This window comes from Fulmarus glacialis, unplaced genomic scaffold (assembly GCF_000690835.1).
Source record: "Fulmarus glacialis isolate BGI_N327 unplaced genomic scaffold, ASM69083v1 scaffold17048, whole genome shotgun sequence".
NCBI classification, from domain to species: Eukaryota; Metazoa; Chordata; class Aves; order Procellariiformes; family Procellariidae; genus Fulmarus; species Fulmarus glacialis.
Genome location: NW_009230306.1, coordinates 47,938 through 66,898, shown reverse-complemented (window position 1 = coordinate 66,898; position 18,961 = coordinate 47,938). Strand labels below are relative to the sequence as shown.

The 18,961-nt window shown below is 46.8% G+C and overlaps 1 protein-coding gene across 1 annotated transcript in view; it reads left to right on the top strand.

Annotated features, from left to right (window-relative positions):
- Positions 1 to 12,954: 12,954 nt before the first annotated feature.
- Positions 12,955 to 18,961, top strand: part of PDZD2 (PDZ domain containing 2) — a gene marked incomplete at its 3' end in the record, with an annotated part of 53,937 nt that continues 47,930 nt past the window's right edge. Inside the window, exon 1 of the mRNA XM_009584180.1 lies at positions 12,955 to 13,413. Coding sequence (XP_009582475.1) covers positions 12,955 to 13,413 — 459 coding nt within the window. The remainder of the gene's footprint in view (positions 13,414 to 18,961) is intronic.

The following is an 18,961-nucleotide window of genomic DNA, read 5'->3' as shown; positions in this document are numbered from 1 at the left end:
CACCTTTTGGGTGGCAGCATCAGTTCCTGCTCAGAGGCTGGGTCAGGGTTGCGGGAAGCTCCTTCCTGAGCCTGAGTGGAGCAGAAATCAATAAATAACCCTCTCTGGTGTGATGGAGGTGCAAGGGTTCTCAGGAACATCCTTAAGCAGAAAAGTTGTGGGGTGGTATCGTGACATGGGATGGAGGGTTAGAGCTTGCCATCTCCATTTGTTTTTTAATTAAAAAAAAAAAAAAAAAAAAATTATATATTTTTTAACTCTGCTGTCATATCCCAGGTTGGATTGCACCTGTGTCACGTTTGGCAACATCTAATGAAGCTGCAGCTTGGGGCAAATCCTGATGAATTTTGGCTGCAGCAGCAGCTTGGGAGGCTGATTTGCTGCTGGGGAAAGCCGGTTATGTGAATAGATGCAGAAGGCAAAGTCCCGTCCGCTCTTCTGAGTGTTAAAATAATGCTTGCTTTCGGGGCTGCTGCTGGGGGCCATGCTGCCCACCCGAGGCAGTTTCTGGGGTTGCAGCCCCCGTCGTGGCCTGCCAGAGGGGTGCTCGTATCTTTTGTAGCTGGCGGAGTGGTTACAGCAGGCTGCAAAATCTGTGTTAAATCCAGAAACTTCGCTGTGTGCAGAGCATTGGTTGGGAAGTTGAAATCATCTGCAAGCACTAATCCATTGGCCCTCTGAGGAGGGCATGTCTGTCTTGTTTGTGTTGCAAAACAGAGTGAAAGTTAGGAAATGTTTATGGTTGCTGCCGTGCGTGTTCGTTAATTTTTCTCCCTTTTGGCCTCGTCCAAACTCACTGTGGTAAAAACAGAAAGTGAGGATGTAATTAGAAGCTGGTTAATAGTATGAGCATCTAAGGAAAGAGGCAAACGTACTACAGCCAGGCACATGTATATCTGGCATTGCCCAACTCCTGCCTTTGCAGGCTATGTAGTTCAGATTCCTGGCTGTAGTTCCTAAATTTACTTGAGCGATGGGGCTTGGGGGCATGCAGTGTCAGTGGGGTGTCATCCTGGGGACGATTGTCACCCGGCCGGGGGTGATTTTCTCTGCCTGGGTTGGTGCCAGCCTCAGCAAGTTGGTAGTTGCTCTTGTTTTGCTGGTGATCTGCCTCTGCCTGGGAATCCTGAGCATCCGTGAGCAAAGTGCTTGAATTCAAAGCGATGCACTTGCCTGGGCAAAAATAACCCCAGCCCCGTCGCCAGGGAGCTCGGATGGGAAATGTTGGTGCTCGTGGGGCACTGTAAAACCGAATGAGTATTGGCACGGTTTGCTTGTCTTAGAGAGGGCGAGTCCTTTATTCTGGCCAAATGTCAGGGATATCAAAGATGTATTTAGGCAGTGGGAGAGGAAGGGTTTGGTGTGACTGACAGAAACTGTTGAGCAAGAGAGATGGTGCTTTGTGCGGGGTTATTATGGTTGGAAACCTGTCGCAGCATGCAGAGGAAGCACGGTTCAGGAAGCACATAGTCGGAGCCGAAAGCAGTTCATCCCCGGGATTTACTGTATGCGCAGCCTGTCGTCATGGCCAAGAACAAAATAGCGATGTTAAATAGCTAAAAAAACCTCCTGTCCCCGCAGGCGATGGTCCTCAAAAGACAAAAATGTCCTTTGTGAGAGTGGCTGCCAGCGAAACGAAGCGCTGATGGCCGCGCCGGGAGGGGCAGGGCTGGAGGGTGCCTTGGCTGGGTCTCCTGCGGTCCCTGAGCACCGCCATGGGTCACGGCGTCGCCACGATGAACACGCTTGTGGAGAATTCAGTCCTTTCCCCTTCTTTGTCGGGCCTCCTGCAGCCTGCAACTCACAAAACGTAACGTACGTGGGGGTGCATTTGTGTGTACAAGTTTTTGTTTTTTTTTTTTTTTTTAAAGGTTTTTTATGGCATAGACAGATCACACTTTCAGACTTTTTCCCTGCTCTGACAGAGGGTTAGGGGTTTTTTTGGTGTTAGTAGAGGGCTGAATTTCTTCCCTCAAATACATGTTTCTGGCTTTGTGAGCTGCTTGGTCAAATCACAAGATCTGAGGATGCTTGAATGACAGGCGTTGCCCCCCCTTGGTGAGGAGGGAGCAGCTGATGAAGTAGCTACCATTTTCAGTATTAGGAAGAATCCTGGAAAATATCCAAAACTGAGAGGTCTTTTGAAGGCAAATAGCCCTTGCTGCTAAAAGTGGCCCCTTCAAATAAATCTGAGAGCCGAGAATTTGTTCCTTCCCTATCTGCCCCCCAGGCGGTTGCGGGGTTATTTGAAGCCTGGCCTCTCTCTGTTAATAGGGCTCCTCTCAGGAGCTCAAGTAAGCTTGCAAAAACATTGGAAAGAAGTCTCTTCTACCCCAGCGTACCGCTTCCTGCTGTAAAATAGACTTGATTAAATTTTCTGGCTCTCCCTTTCATTGCTCGCAGACATCCAAAACCTTCCCTTCTCAGTGGAAAGAGGTACTTTGGGAATTACAACTAATGTTGAAACCTAAAGAATGTGGTTTGCCAAAACAATGTTGCAGAGATTCCGCCCCCCCTCATTTAAAATACAATTTCAAAACTTTGCTTCTGGAATAAAAGCTCTTTCATTGGGATGTGTTTTTTCTCCTCCCTTTTGGGAATTTGTGGTAATTCCTGCATAGGGGAAAAATGGGAATTTTTATCCCAAAGGGGTAACCTCACCGCCCAGGAATAGCCCGGGCCTGCCGCTCGCACTGCCCTGCGCTGCTGCCCCGGCGTTGGCTGGGGACACGATCCAGCCCCCGTGGGCTTGCAGACCCCCCACTGGGCGGCTTTGCACCAGGGGGTTGTCACTGTTACCTGTGGAATTTTTTGTGGCACCCTCCCCAGGTGCTGCGTCTGTGCAAAAAGCCTGGATTATGATAAAGAATGTCTCCCATGCTGAAATTCTCATCCAATTTTGAGTACAAATCATTTCTCTCAGGTTAAATCTACTCCCGGCTGTCACTGCTGCCTGGTGTGATTGGAAACGAGGGGCAGAATTAGATAAAAGATTTGCGGGGAGGAGGAGGAAGGATGTGAGCTGGATGCTTAGAAAGAAATTGTTTTAGAGGGGTGATCCTAAAATAGCCTGGACAAAAGGTGGAGAGCCCTGGAAGTAGGGTGGCGAGGTGTGAAACACAGTGACAAGATTTGGGCACCCAGGGTGAAGTGGGAGAAGCGTTACACGCCGTATGTACTTTGTATATGGGTCGCACGTGAATGGCTTTTGACCCCTTCTTTGTTGCTTAATGTGAGGCACGTGTGCTTTCCGGATGGGTCATTTATTTCATGTTTTGCAAACATGAACTTGTTTCGGCTTCCAGTGTGGAGCGAGTCTTACACCTCGGGAGGAACAGTGCGGAGAAGGAAAGTCGCTGCCATGCAAGGCTGAAGGTTTTCAAACAAGTGTTTGAAAACAGCACTCAATGCAAATCAATCTGTCGTGAAGTAAAATCTTTATTTTTACATATTCTCTCCATATGAAAGTCAAAGTTCCAGTGCTTCATTCACATTTCTGAGATTTGTTGTCTAATTCAGAAGTATTGTTTTTGAAAAAGCGAAACGTCTGAACTAATGATAACAAGCTGCATCTCTGCAATTAACAGTAGCAGTGAAGACACTCGAGCGCTGCTCTGTAACTTACTGCAGTGACAGCAAAAAGTAAACAGGAATTTATTGTATTCCAGTGTGTGCTCTGGGCATGCTCTGCAAGCAAGTCTTGTCTGGTTGGGTCCCTGTGCTTCTTGTGAAGCAGAAAATCATGCGTGGACCTAATAGATGATAGCCCTGGCCTTTGTGAACTTCCATCGGATGAATACATTGGGGAATACTCTCATTAGGGGCATGGAGCAATTACCCCATGTCTATGTTAGGCAGGAGTGTAGCCCAAAGGGGAGGGGATCTCTAGGATGAAACTGCTGAGACCTGACTCCCACACTATGGTTATTTTTGGGGTTGCTTTGGATTAGCTCTCGGTCCTGTAGGCCAAACGCTGATGGTCATTCAGCTGGAGCATTTGGCACAGCAACTGGAGTGCATTTGGTGTGCTTCTGGCATACATCTGCCATTTGAATTTCATCTGAGAAGAACCTGGTGGGAGTTTGGAGACTGCCCAGGCATGGAAACCAAAGCACAGTAATAGGGAAAATGACATTTGCTTCAAAACTGTGCCCTTGATTGTGTTGAAGTGGTACACTAGACCCTGTTGATGGCAGCCCTTGATCATGGGGGTGTTGGGAGGGGCAGTGGCTAGCAGGCTCCCTGCAGGTTGAACATCCCCCTTCATTCACAGTTTTTGAACATTTTTTCCCCTCCGTCCATCCTGTGGTCGCAAGGCTGTAGACTAACTGCCCCGTGCCACATTAGAGTCCAGTAAAGCCTTGCTTGAGGAGGGCAGGCAAACCCAAATCCAGACATTTTGGAAAACACATTTAGTAAAAATGGAGTAAGGGTAAAGTTTCTCCATTGTTGACAGTGGTGGTGTTTGGGTATGGTTGTGGATTTAGGGGCATGACTGCACTCATTCACCCTTGTGTTGCAGCTGCATTACCAAGAGGCGTGAAGCAACCAACTGCGTCTAGCCTTGCCCTGTCCTCCAGGGAGGGCACATCCACCTCTGGAATTGAAGAGGAAGATGAGTTGACGCCTTCTTTGGCAAAAGCGTAGAGGAGGTGTAAAACTCAACCTGTCTCCGAGTGCTCAAGAAGAGAGCAATTGCATGGAGAGCAATTGGCAATGAAGAGCAATTGCATAGGACATCAAACAAAAAGCTTGTATTTGTATCGCCTGGAGCTTCAAGAGCGTGAGTGTCTTCAGAAGGGCAGGAAATCATCGTGGCGGGAGAGACCGCATCTGAACAGCAGTAACACAGCATGGATCAAGGAGTAATTGCAGCGGCTAATGCTTGGTTGTAACTTGATACCGTTTTGGCCTGTTGCAGCGAAGGTAGAAAGCTAGTATTTATCATTCTTAAACTGATAACTAGTCATTTTAAATTGCTCACTTTTCTCGTAACTGGAAATGATATTTGTGAGCAAGGCCATGTATCCAGCTAAATGTCTGCAGCAGAGTTATAAGCTAACAAATTGGAGCATTAAGTGCCATGATGATTTGACTGGATTAGACCACTTCTGTTTGTACCCTCTGCCATTAACCAAGGAACAAACAGAATTTATCTCCTTAATACCCAATTATTAACACTTGGGTCTCTGGGACCCAAACCCAAAAAGCACCATGTATGTCTGTCTCTCGGGACTTTTAGATGCAGTTGTGGGAGTTGTGTGTTTACTAAGATCAGGTCCCTTGTAAAGCTTGAGTCCAAAATCTCTGTAGTCTAAATGCAGCATCACTCCTCTGTTCTGCTAGCACAGCCAATAAATCAGCAAATCCCAAAGGATGTTGTGTTATCTCTTCGGGGCAGATGACTGCAGTTGCATCATCTGTTAGGTTTAAGGTGTCTGTCAGAGCTCGGGGGGTTTCCTAGGCATGGAGAAGCTGTGCAGCTCCTCAAGTCATCCTCTTCAGGTGTTTGTTCTGGGAGGGGAAGAGGCTCAGTGTGGCTATTCATATCCTTCATCCATGTACTGGGTGTTTTGGAGCTCCCTGCTCTGCTTGTCACTCTCCCAAAGCCCTGGACATGCTTCTGAGGTGTCTCTACAATGTGCGGGGCAGAAATGTGTTTTTGCGCTGTGCCAGCATAATTACAATGATCTAGCCTGTCTTCTATCCACACCTGCGATGGGGATGCAACTCAGCTGGGCTTCGTTGTCTGCGGCGAGGATGCCTATCCTTTCAATTTTAGAAACTGGAGGTATGAATGCCATTCAGCCGAAGCCAGCCAGTACTTCTGTCTGCACCATGTGTGCAACTCCCTTCCCTGGGGCTGCGGCCGCACGCGTCTCTCAGCCGTGCGTAGGTGGGGGCTGCCGGTGGGAGCAGAAGCATGGTCCCCTGCCACCGCCAGCCTCTTCTTCTCCTGTCTCTGCCTCTGGGGTGCTGTGACCAGAGCAGGGCGCTGGGCTGAGTTTAAACTCCCCATCTTGAGGTGTGAGTTTTTGAATGTTTGCTTTTGGCTGGGTTAATTTAAAGCTGGATCGGTTCCCTCATCGGGTTCATTTGTACTGTTGCCCAAATGACTGTGCCAGCACCCAAACAGGATATGGGGTGGGAGGAAAGCAGTGATGTTGTTCAGTATTGCCTGATCCCAGATTTAAGGTGTTTGTGAAACTGTAATACTTAAAGCCGATGGCTTCACCACCTTAGACCTTGCAGCAATTCTGTGGGATAAGACATGTTGTTGGCCCTGTTTTTTTCATGGAAAGACTTGCCTGGGGTGCTATGAAGGATCTGTAGCACAGCAAAGGAAAAGGAATTCAGTTCTCCCAAATTCAAAGCCGCATCATTGCATCGATACCAGGTAGAGTGAGGTGTCTCACCAGGCTTTAGTCATGGTCCTGTGTCGCAAGGCTGAGCAGAATCTCATCCTCCGGCAAAAGCTGCAAGCAGGCAGTGAGTCCATGGAAACACAGCAGCAATCCTCCCTCGCTCCCTTTTCACTTTTCCTGAGAGTTCAGGATTTCACGGTGGGCAAAGCGGTCTTGTCCAGGGCCTCCTGCCAGCCTTGCCAGGGGTGTGTTTCCCCAGAGGCTCTTGCAGACTTCAGTGCTGGAGCATTTGTTCCTACTGGTCTTAAATTCTTGGTGGTTTGGTTTCTTTGATGAACAGTGAAGATCAGACCTTGCCCCATCTGTTTGCTGCTACTGCTGCTTCTCCAAGGTGTTGGAGTGGTGGTGTGTTGTGTGGTGGTGTGTTGTACAGACTGACAACAGCCAGCCTGCAAGGAGCTCAGCATCGCTGCGGTGAGCATGAACAGTGTGATGCTCAAAGCTACAGGCAGTTTTAAGCCTGTGGAGGATTGGGTCTAATCAGCACCAAACATGCTTATGCTGGCTTATGAAAGGCCACAGAAATATACCTTGAAATTTAACTTCCAAATTCATTTTTCCTTCAAGATTTCAGTAGGTCTAGTTGCATTCCTTGTTATAAATTTAATAGTGAAAAGTACGTCATAGACAAAAACCACTGGATTCAGAGTTTTGATCTCCAGAAAGCCACCACTTTGGCTATCCTGAGAAAAAGCTGGTATGGCGTAGAGAGCCACAGCCTATGTGAGGCTTGGGGAGGTGCTGCTTGACCTTGGCCACAAGCCAAGGGCTGAGGGTTGCTCGTCCACAAAAGGGAGATGGGAGCCCTCTTGCGTACCCCGGGCCATTTGAATGCGCTCCCTGGGTGTTACTAGTCTCTCAGCTCCATGACTGCCTTTCCCCTTGTTTTTTAAGGCAGGCAGAGAACATTGCGTCCCTTGAGTGTGCCATCGCCCGCAGAGCCCGGGGCAGGAAAGGGCTTGTCAGTGACGAGGCGCTGGATCGAGCTCATTCCTGGTGTGCTGTAGCTCTGTGCCCACAAGAGTATGTTGAAGTAGCAGCCGGGTTTACCAACGTCATTGCTTTCTGCTGAGATAAATCGTGGTTGGAGAGCTTAGTGCTCTGGGGAGGCGGAGGAGAGGGCTGGCCGTGGGGTGTCCCTGCAGCCCCGAGGAGGTGAAACCTCTTGCAAGCTTGGCTGCAGCAAGGTTTGCCTGAGACTTTGTAGCTCGGTGTTTTCCTTTGACTGCATGTGTTATTGCAGACTTGAATCCTGCCTGAAGACATGGCAATCTGTGAAAAGTACCCCTCGGTGCTTGCCAAAATCTGTCCTCAGTGGGCTGGGTGTTCTCACACTGTGAGGGCAGCGAGGTGAGGGTTTCATGAGGAGCCATGTGCCCTTCTATCAGTCACTATCTGTTAGTCATTAATTTGCCCTGCCTTACCTGAAAAGCAAGTTAGCTCGTTTGCCGGTGTCATGGAGAGATGGTTTGTTAATTTTAGCTTTTAAATCCCCCTTGGGGCTGGAGGTTTCAGTTCTGCAAGGATCCGCACTGCCCTTCATCTTTCCAGTCTGAAGAAGATTGAGTTTCAAGACATTTTACCGTGCCAGAGTCTTTCAGAGAAGAGCATAAAAATTAGTGGTCTGCTGTCCTGCGAAGGACATTACAGGTCCCGGGGGGGCTAGGCGGGGGCTCTGAAAGCCGTTGTCTTGGCTGAAGTTTCTCCTTCATGCCCTGGTGAGCTGCGCGACGGATCGGGATGTCAGTGATGCTCTGTGTGTATCATTTCCAAAGCACTTTCTGATCTATCAGGATGAAAAGTTCTGGAGAAATGCTAAATAGTATTATTAGTGTAAAATAAACATACTTCTTCAATATTTCTGATCCTAAAGTGGATCCAGATGCTTGCTTATGGCTGCTGGGTCTGCTTTGGTTTTTCTGCAGCTTAGTGCGGCCGACTGTATTTGTTCAAGTGAGATGGGATGTGATAGAGAGCTTGTCACAGCATGCTCTTGTCAAGTCTGTAAACCTTTATATTTATACACACACACACAAATATATATATAAAAAAAAATGAAAAAATTACTGGCTTACTCTAAGACACCATTTCCGAGTCTGACACTTCACACACATGCCAAGGAACTTGGAATAAACTCAGCGAGTTTATCAGTTTTTATGATCACAGCAATCAGTTCAGCTGTGGAGGGGAGAAATGGGATTTGGCTGCGTAACTCAAAATAGTCTCCAAAAGAAGTGGACGTGTCCGTCTTTTCATAGCTCTAATACAAAAATCATATTAAATGTTCCTTGATACCAGCCACCAGTTGCATTTTCCAACCTGTGGTTGAGCTTTGCAAGAGGTAACTTTCCAGCGCTGTTTCAAGTGTAGAATAATTTTCCCCTGGTTTTTAGGATTATTAACATTTTCATGGTTTCTCTCCTACAGAGGAGAACAAGTCTGCCCCACTGCTTAAGGGTGGCATTTTATACGAGCTGGGGTTTTACCGGAGCTGGTGCCAGGGTGAGATCAAAGCAGCAGGAGCAGCTGGGTGGTCCTTCCTTCCGAGCATGCCAGTGGGAAATGTTTTCAAGCCAATCTTTCAGCGATGTTTTAGACCCTGCTTGGGGAAATGATGCTGCAGCATCCGAGGGGACTCCCAGCTGTGCCGAGGGGACTTGACGCTATCTTGTAAAGACTGGCAAATACAGAAAGTGTGGATGGGTTTTTTGCTGGTAAAATGTTTTGTTTTGGTAACTAATATTAATAGGTGTATGACCAGCTGGTAAAATCTCTTCCGTTCTTAAAATCAACAATAATAGGATTTGTTACGTGTTGTCATTTCGCTGGCCCTAGGAGTAGCTGCCCAAGGTTTCTTAGTGTACGAGATCCAGGGCTTTCATCGAATCCTCCTCCATCCCCTGCCAACCAAAACAGGGAATAGGAAGTTTTAGAGTCTCAGTTTTCAATAAATTTGGATCAATCAAAGCTGCATTAGGAATATTTTTGCTCCATGCACCTTCTCCATGCAAGCTGAAGACCATGTTCAGACTAAGTGACAACTTGAAGGTTGCAGCTGATTCCCCACATCTGTGCCGAGAGCGGCGTACACTTATCAGCTCTGATCCTGCCCTGCCTGAGACATGGTTGGTGTATTGATTGCTAAAATCTCTGTGGGTGCTCTACAGGGACCAAATCTGATAAAGGCATGTCTGCATTGCGCACATTAAACCCCCGGAGAAGCGGGATTTTGGGTCCTGTCTAGCTTTTGCAGTTTTCTGCAGTCTAGAGGCCGTATAATTACATTTTATTGAATCCATCCCGTTATTCCCTTCTGGCATGGAATGCTCCTGGATTGATAGAAAGTAATTAAAAATCTGAAGTTCTCACTCGTTTGAAACAACCTTTCCTGTCTTTTGTCCAGTGTTGAGAGCTTGCTGTGCTTCTGTGGGGTTTTTTGGTTTCTTGCTTAAACAGGGGAAGAAATGGCAAAGGAAAAGGGAGCCATCTAAGTAGGTGGCATGTACTTAGCAGAACTTAAAGGTGGCTCAGGCTCCTTGGTTAACAGCCCTGTCTTGGGAGGGCAATACAGCAAACAACTACAAATTTTTGGTATATTCGTTTCCTATCCTGTTGTATAAGTTTGGTGTTATACCAGTGCTGGTTTTCCAGCATAGGATGCCTGGTCTTTGGTTTGAAACAAACTCTGAGATAATGATGCCACTTGTGCATCACTGGTACCAGCTGGATTTACCCTGTCCAGAAATAACATGACGTCATCTGGTGTGTGCAATCACTTGCTGCCGTGCAAAGGTAATTGCTCACTGACCCAGAGAAGACATTTCTTTTTTTTTTCCTGGAAACTTATTGTGTGCTTTGAACTGCTGAGAAGTACTCAAGAAGACATAAACCCATGAGTTACTACAGGCTGCATGCCTGGAACATGCAGGCCATCTCAACATATGGAGTAAATCAGCCCGGCTCCACTGACTTCAGTGCAGCTGCATCTATTACCGCTCACTGTAACCCTGCTCCAGACTATAGGGATGGTTGTCTGTGGACAGTGGATACGAAAAAACCCATCCTTCTTTCTTCCGTTTTTATAGCTTTACACTTTATGAACAGAATAAATGTGTTACAAGTGGAGGTGAAATATAAATTATTTTTGCCTCTATAAAATTACTTTATTTGGACGTATGCTAAGTTCCCTCTCATTCCTCTTGGTTCCTAAATCAAGTAGTTGATTAATGCATGCAGTTGGTTACTGGCACTCAAAAATACATCAGTGATTAGTTCAGAGATAGAGAGCAGTGTTTTAAAAAAAAACGCACATACGTGCACCTGCACAAAAACAAGTCAGGCAGAACTGACTCTGCATAAAAACAGGGTAGGCAGCACCCATGTAAGCCACAGGACTATGGGAAGAGGAGTTGCTTTTCTGTTTCCATGTGCCAGGAGAAGCAATGCTATCAGGCTTATGTATGATGGATCAGAGTGCAGTGTATTGCTGCAAGCAAAAGTCATGAATTTTAATCAACTTTACTGGCTGCCTTGAAATTTGAGTTGAAAGATAAATGTGAAAAACAGGCAGCCCATATTGTTTCTGGAATAAAACTGCCCCTTTTCTGTTGATTAAAAGAATTTTTCTTTTAACTTGATAATCAAAAATACTTCCATGTTAGTTCTGGGATTTTTTTAGGCTAACCCTTCTATTCCTGCCAGCCCTGGGTGCCTCCCTGAGCCGAGTGTCACCTCGTGGCCACCCAGACGGCTGATCTTGGCTGCAGGGACTTTCCAACCAGAGGGGCTTGTTGGCTGTCTGCTTTTGAAAAAGATGGTTTTAGGGCTTTATTTAAATATGCTTAATGTTTTGGGTTTTTTTTTAAAAAAAAAAAAAAAAAGAAAAAAACAAGACTTGCCTGGTGAAAACTGCCGAGTGGACTGTCCAGGGAGTTGGAGTCCTGTTTATATTCGTTTATATACTTGTCCTTCTCCTCTGTTGCTCTGGGGCTGCTTTTAAGGTTATGTAGTTGCCGTATTTGTTTGGGCATTGATCTTCCTAATTAAATATAAGTGATTTGAATGCCAACGTTGTCTGGGGGGGACATCTAAGCTTTGGGAAGAAGTGGACTGAAACTACAGAAACACACACCCGTGGTGTTATTTCCAGCTGCTGCCAGACTGGTCCCGATTACTTTGAGTAATTGAGAGTGCTTTCCTCACTGCTCTGTACAGAAGTTTGCTTCAGGGGTTATCATAGCCACTTTTCCTGTTTTGCCATTAAGTCACCTCTGTGCAGGAATAACTCTGAAGGATTGTATTTAAGGCCAAACAACTTATAAGAGAGGAAAGGGCAAAATTAGCCTACAAGCACCAGGGAGGAGAAAAAAGGCTGGAAGACTCCCGAGTCACTCCTCCTCTCTCAACCACAAGTGCTGTGTTATTTTCTCTTAGGACCTTCTGTGGTTCAACTCCACACCTAGTTTCTCATCTCCTCTGATAGCTGTAGGTTCACCAACTGCTTTGCAGCTGCAGCAGAGGCTTATTTGATGCTCTGGGAAATTCTTGCCGCTTTCACTAGTGAGAAAGGCAATATATTTTTGGGGCCTATATTAGTGTGAAAGAGCACATACAAACCTGCTAAGTACAAATTCCAGCTTGTTTGTACTCTCAGTTGGTTACACCCTTGGCTCAGAACCCAAATATTTTAAGAATTTGGGTTGAGGTATATCCTTTCCCAAAAGAGGCATGAAGTTAGATTCCCCTTTTGCATCAATGGGTGCAGTTTCTGTAAGGACGCCGAGTATTTGCTTGAAGCAGAAATGTCGATTCCTTCAAGGCATGTCCAGAGACTTTGGGAGGGGAGGCGATGCTTTGCTCTGGTACGAGAACCTGGTGGCTGCTCCTTGCACAGCTGAGATGACTTGGCTCTTGCTTTGACTGGAAAACGCTTGCTGCAAAGGAAACCCACCTTATTTCCATGTCCCTTTATGGGAGCCGAGATGCCTTATAGTACCGTGCTTTGCTGTACTGAGGCCGTCGGCGCTACGCCTGCTTACCCCTGTGGCTGATTTTTTTTTTTTCCCTTGGGCCTTCAAAGCATGTACGTACGCCGAAGCAGAAGATTAATTTCACTAAGGAGGCTCATTTCAGATGCAAATGCTCTATGGGCTGCTGCACAAATGAAGCCTGCCTGATTTTTAATTTTTTGAAAAAGTTGTTTATTTATTTTAATGGCCTACTGGAAATGCTCTCTGCTTCGCTTTGCTTGCTCCACCTTTTCACGTTGCTGTGCTGCGGGTCTGGAGGTTGGGGTGGTGAGAACCCGTTTGGTGGCATTTACCAGTTGTCATACTGTGCTGCGGTGGGATCAGCCTGGATGGCTGGTAGGGCTGTTACTATTCCGGGTATTATTTCCCTCTAATACTGAAGGAAGAGAGCATTTGCCGATGCCTCGAGGTGTCGTAATGTATCCACATACCGGCTAATCAGCTGCCTGACAAGGTGCATGAACATCACGGGGTGCAGCGTGTCGGGGCGCCGGGGCGGGATGCGGGCGCCGCGGGGCGAGCAGTCGGTAATCCCTGCGCATCCCTTCCCTTGCAGTTACCTGGCCGAGCAGTGCTGGAATGGCGGCTTCGTCTACCTGATCATGTTGCGCCGCATCAAGCGCAAAGCCCCTCTTCCTCCCTCCAACGGCAACAACAGCAACAGCTGCGACCCCAAAGCCAAGCCCAGCCCCGAACCCGGCGACAGAGCCGCTCAAAATGGGAAAAGGACCAGGAAGTTTGGGGTCATCACCAGGACACCGGGCAGCAAGGAGAGCAAAGAAAAGCCGGGCTCGGAGCACGGGAACGGGCACTGCACCCCGATGGAGGTGGAGGTTGCTCAGCCGGAGACCTCCGAAGCAGAAAGCAACGGGGAAGAGCAGCTTCGGGGCACCGGGGGACAGTACCAGAGCGGGCTGTCAGATGGTGGCGTGCCGGACATTGGTGACCGGTCTGCCCAGGTACGTTTGCATTGGGTTTTCCTAGAGAAGGAAGCAGCAGGCGTGCAAGCGAATTAAGGGAGTTTCTCAAGCGGTTTCCCTGGTTTCAGTGCTCTGTCCTCGGGGCTGAGCCTCCGGCTGACAACCCAAGCTGTTGGGGCACCGAGCCGTGGGATGGGGTCCAAAACAGGGAGGCAGGAGGATTAGAGAGTTAAATAATAACTGTGAGAAACCTCTGTCATGTTCCATCTGTGATGGAGCGGAAGGTACTTATATCTCTGACCTGTCAAGGTTAGCCTCAGGATTTCTTTTGTTGAGACAACTGATGGCCTTATGACACCGGGGCAGGAGGTGTCAGTGGAAGATGGTCGTCTTGTCCTTTGGGGCTTCATGTTTAGCTCTGTCTGAGCTTAAAGCACCTTAAAGCTTGTGTTAACGTTTGAATTGAAGCTTCCCTTTTTGATGCACCAGACCACAGTGCATTTATTTGTGTTACGAAACTTGTTTGGCCAGTGTTTGGGGACCACATGGAAGTTATTGTGAATTTTGCTCCGAGTTGGTGAAATGGACGATTTGTTAATGTTTGGGATGACAGTGGGATTGGGGCTTTCATTGCTTCTCTCCATCCTAATGGAGATCTTGGGGTTTGTTGCCTGGCTAGAATTGCAGTGTTGCTGGATGGAGAAGAATAACCCGAGCCTTGGTCAGGTTTCGGTATGCATCTATCACCAGAAGAGCTGTCTGCCAGTCTTTCCAGAGACACTGATAGTATAAACAGATGAATGCTGCTTTGTTGGGCTTGGGGCTTGCTGCGGCAGCTGGTTTTGGTTTTAAGACTTCAAAGCTGGTAAACAGAGCAGTATGAGTGGACATCTCATCGCTAAATTCTGTTGAGGAAAGCATGGGTTTAAACCTGTCCTCTGAATTAGTGCTCCCCAATACAACTGCAGAGTGGTGGTGATGGTGGTTGTGAACTTAAACTAATTTAACTTAAAGTACATTGGAGGGGCTAAAACCAATTTTGAAAAATGCTGGTCTTGAAGAAGCGTAATTGAGCAAACGTGCTCTTCCCATCAGTGAGACATGTTGGATTTCATGGTGCAACAGGAAGGGGAGGATGTTTGTGTACTGTTCTTGCAAGTCTCATAATTGCAGTCTTTCTGAAAGATAACATTAAAAGTTTTAAAATAAATAAATACATCCTTCAGTATTTTGAAAGCTCTGGTCTATGTAAAAACTTGTTGAATCTGTTCTGAAGATGTCTAATTAAACACATGTTATAAATGAAGATGATCAGAGTTTGTTTTGAGGAAGTGGAAAGCCAAAATATATATAAATATATATATCACGAAAGAAACTCTTGATACAGAGCCATCTCGTGCTAGTGTGTTACCTTGATGTTTTGAGTCATTTTGGTCTGAGAAGTAAATTGTTAAATTCAGAACATATATGTATCAATGTGAGCAATAAATATATTTTTAATGCAAAGCACATACTAGGTGGCTTTGTAAAACGTAAAAGCGTAGTTGAGTCACTGGAAATTTAAGAGCTATAATCTGTTCAGTTGTGGTGTATCTGTCATGGAGCCTATTGGGAGGCACAGTCGTTTAGTAAAATTGCTTCTCTCTCTCTCTTTCTTTTAATCCCTGCCCTGCCCCTCCCCCCTAATATTTTGCTTAGAGATACGACCTCTGTATGTGTCAGTATTAATTACATTTTCTTGACATCTGAATGAGGAGAAATGTGAATAGCTGGAGCCTGAAAAGCATGCCTTGCTCATCCTTTGCCTATAGAAGCCCATCACTTTAGCATCCATGGGGTAGCTGCTATCAGATTGATGAATGGCTTAATTCAGTTTCTTAATAAGTATTGAATAGTGACAGTGAATAAAATTTTTGAAATTGAGTCCTGTTTAAAAAAACAAACAAACAAAAAAAACAAACTGCAAGGAATAAAGACACTTGGGAGCCTCAAATCTCACTTCCAGCTCCGTTTTCAAAGTGTGACCTGGCACTCAGGCATGTGAGATCCAGTTTGTGTCAGGAGCCTTTTGAAAACGGCATCTAGGACGTCACGTCAGAAGTTGCAGCCTCCTTCCAGGCTTCAAAGTGTGAGCCAAACCTCTTGTAGCCGCGGGATGAATGATCTCCTCCCGAGCATTGGCAGGCGTGCATTGGCAGGGCACCGTCTCCACGGGGAAAGCAGCTCCATCCCCACTGCCCGCCCCGCGCTCGCCTTCTCCTCCATACATTGACCAATTGAATATCCAGGGCTGTCAGCCCTGCGCCTTCGGGGAGCAGTATATTCGCTTTGAGAGGATGAGAGCCTGCGGGCTGGAGGAAAGGCTTCGAGAAGCTGCTCGGCGACCAGCGCGGCCGCGGGAGGACCTCGCTGGTCCTCCCCACCGCCCTGGTCCTCCCCACTGCTCCTTCCCCCTCCCCTGCCCCAGGACGCAGGTTGGAGAATTACTGACGTTGGAATATGAAGTCTAGGAACATCTCTTTTTCTCCCTGTAGAAAGTTAGTTTGAAGTTGTTGTAATGAAAACGAGGGAGAAGAGGTTGGGTCGAATCTGCGTGTTTTCAGCCGCTGCTGTACTGAACCCAGCAGCCAGCTCACGGCCGATGCCTTGGGGATGTTGTGCTGGGAGTGCTTTTGAGGCATCCGTGTGTCTTCGGTGTCATTTGCTTTCAGAGTACCTCCTCTCCCACGAGTGTGGGGTTGTTCTCCCTTTTTCTCGCTGCGTGCTAATAACAGCAATGCTGAGTCGGGAAACGAGAGGCGAGACGAATACTGTTTGTCAAGTGAACCTGCCAGGAGATTCCTGTGTTACTGGTTTGTGTGCATGTGTCAGTCCCCTTCTTCAGGCTTGCTTTCATCTCCCAGATCTTGGTCTGTCTCTCCTGTGCACTTGGCATTGCTATCGCTATGTATAAACAAATCTGCCAAGCTGTTTGCTGGTATGTAACCCTCAGTAAATATTGTACCTGTCAATTAGCAGGCAGCATTTAATGTTTACAGGTGGTTAAGTTATGCTGCAGCATTTTTAGGGTGAACCTAAATACCCTTTAAAATGTCGTGATTCAAAGCAGCAAGGCTGTATCTGCCTGGCAGAAGGAAACCAGACCTGACCTTGGAGAGGACCCAGGCTGGCTGCAGTGGGAGTCGTGGGCAGTGATTTAAGACCAGGCAATCTCTGAGCTGGAGCAACGATCCGTCACATCCTGGGAAGACTGGGGAGCTTAAATACAGAAATCAAAGTTTACTCTTTTATTCAGCAGCCTGAGACAGGGCGGTGTTTTGTAGGCTGGTAATTATAAAGGCACGGATGAAAGAGGAGTATGGGGAGGGGCTGCTGGAGTCAGCTGAAAAATGATAAAGAAAAGGAAACGGTGAGGTTTCCTCATGGTATGCCAATTTTGTGGTTTCACTGTGTTTACCGGTAGGACACAATCCCTCGGTTTTGTTCTCAGTTTCTTTATCATGGTGTTTTTGGAAGAGCTGTGGACCTCTTCCATCGCTGTTCAGCCCCTAAGGAGTGCCCAGAGGTGGCCAGGTATGGCTGGCGTGGGCAGGGATCAGAAGTAGGACTGTGAGGGTTGCAAGGACCAGGGTTACGAGTGTAGTTTTCAAAGGGGACTTGAACTGATCCAGGTCTGGCTGGCGTGACAAGAGGCTGTCATTGATGAAGCCAGAAGAAGCTCAGCTGGAGATGAAGTGTACCAGAGCAGACCAGCCACCTTTGCTTCCTCTGGCCCCAGCAGGATGCTCTGAAAAGTCCTTAAAACACCAATCGTTAAAAGAAAAACCCAGACACCTCCAGAACCCCCTTGAATCCTCTTGCTTCTGCATAAACACCCAGATTATAAGAGATTGAAATCCAGATCCGAATTTAGCAGTCACTGGTGGAAACCGCGTAAAGGAGATTGGGCAGAGTAAAGGTGCTTTAATAGTGAAGGGAGGCAGGTGAGAAGGGCTGGGACCCTGTGTCTGGGCATTTCTCCATTGGAAGAAACACATGGCGTGGGAGGAGTGCAGGGTGTGCACCAGGTCTCCCGGGCTGGAGGTGGCACCACAGCTTGGGGCCATGGTGGGACGCCTTTCCAGGATGGAAACAAGTCAGTGTCTGGTGGCCCTGTAAGGTGTGTCTGGTGTTTTTCTGTAGTCGGTGTACCATCCATTAAAAGAAGAGAGGGGGGAAGGCAAGGGAGTATTAACACCTTGCCTCACAGAGGTTTTTGGGGGAGGTCTGGGTTATAGTAATGCTTCGAGATCTTGGCTCCATGTTGTTAACCCCAGTTACTCTGCAGTGGGTCGCAGCTGCCAGACCAGTGTGCCTAGCCAGCTTTGCTCCCTTATAGACCAACTGAGCCCAGCTTATGTAGACCACAACCCTCTCCAGACTGGTGAGCGTCTACACAGGTGCGCTGGGATGTGTGTGTACGTGAAAGACCAGTTGGGTCTTTGCCAGCCAGCACTTGCTTTTGCATCGCTGCAGCTGCACCGTGCTTGGTTTTGTTTTATCAGCAACTCTCTTCTTTGTTCGGGCCCGTTACTGCTTTTTATTGCATTTTGCTTTGTAGTTAGGAAAGGCTGACAGCCTTTCTATAGCAATATTTACCAATCCGCATTGGTAAATGCTAGTCTTACCTTGCATTTTGGTTAATGGAAAATGTTCCCTATCTTGCCAAGCAGAAGAGGAAGGCTAATGGCACGTTACAGGAATCAAAACATGAGACTTAAAATAATGTACTGGCTTTAAGCATTTTACTATTTTTTTAAATGTGATGGAGAAGAAAAAATTCTCATCCACTTGCTGTACCGAAATGAAAACGTTGCTGTGAGCAAGGTACTTACAAGGGTAAATACTCACAGCTCCACTGAAGCTACTGAAGCTAAGTTGCTTTACATCAACTTTTTTTGGCAACCTAAGCAGTAATTACTGTTTCGTCAAGGCTTTTATGGGACTCTTATATGATGCATGTTTTAGACATAAATAACTCTGGTTTTAGTTTTTAATGTAGACACCTTTAGTCATGTAAGGGCCTTCCTCAGAATCTGTTTCTGTTCTTAACGACTTTTTATCTGTTGTGTTTGCTTCCAACTTTCATTAACATGAATCCTGGGGCTATCTACTGTCTTGAAGTTTTAATGTGCACTGTGATAAGCATGTCTTCCCTCTCTCTTGCCTGTTCTGGGTTGTAAACTCTCTTAGGGACAAGGGCTGTCTTTTAATTGTAGCTGTACAGCACTGACAAAACTTGGCCTTGCTTTTGCTTGGGGTTTTAGAAAGTGCTTTGATGTAACTACTAGTGAAATCACAGTTAATTTTTTTTGCTGCCAGTTATGTTCCACCTTGCCATAAAACAACCGTCGTCACAACTTTCTGGGGTTAAGTCTCACTTGCTGCCAAATTTTTTCAACTGACTTAAGGTTTTGTCTTTCTTTGCTGTGATTTAAGCGATAGCTACAGCTGTGGTAGCTCTAGATTTTAATTTTGAATACCAATCTGTTCTTTTATTCTGTTTTTGGATTGAATTTTCCAAGGGTGCAGCAGACAGTTGGGTGTA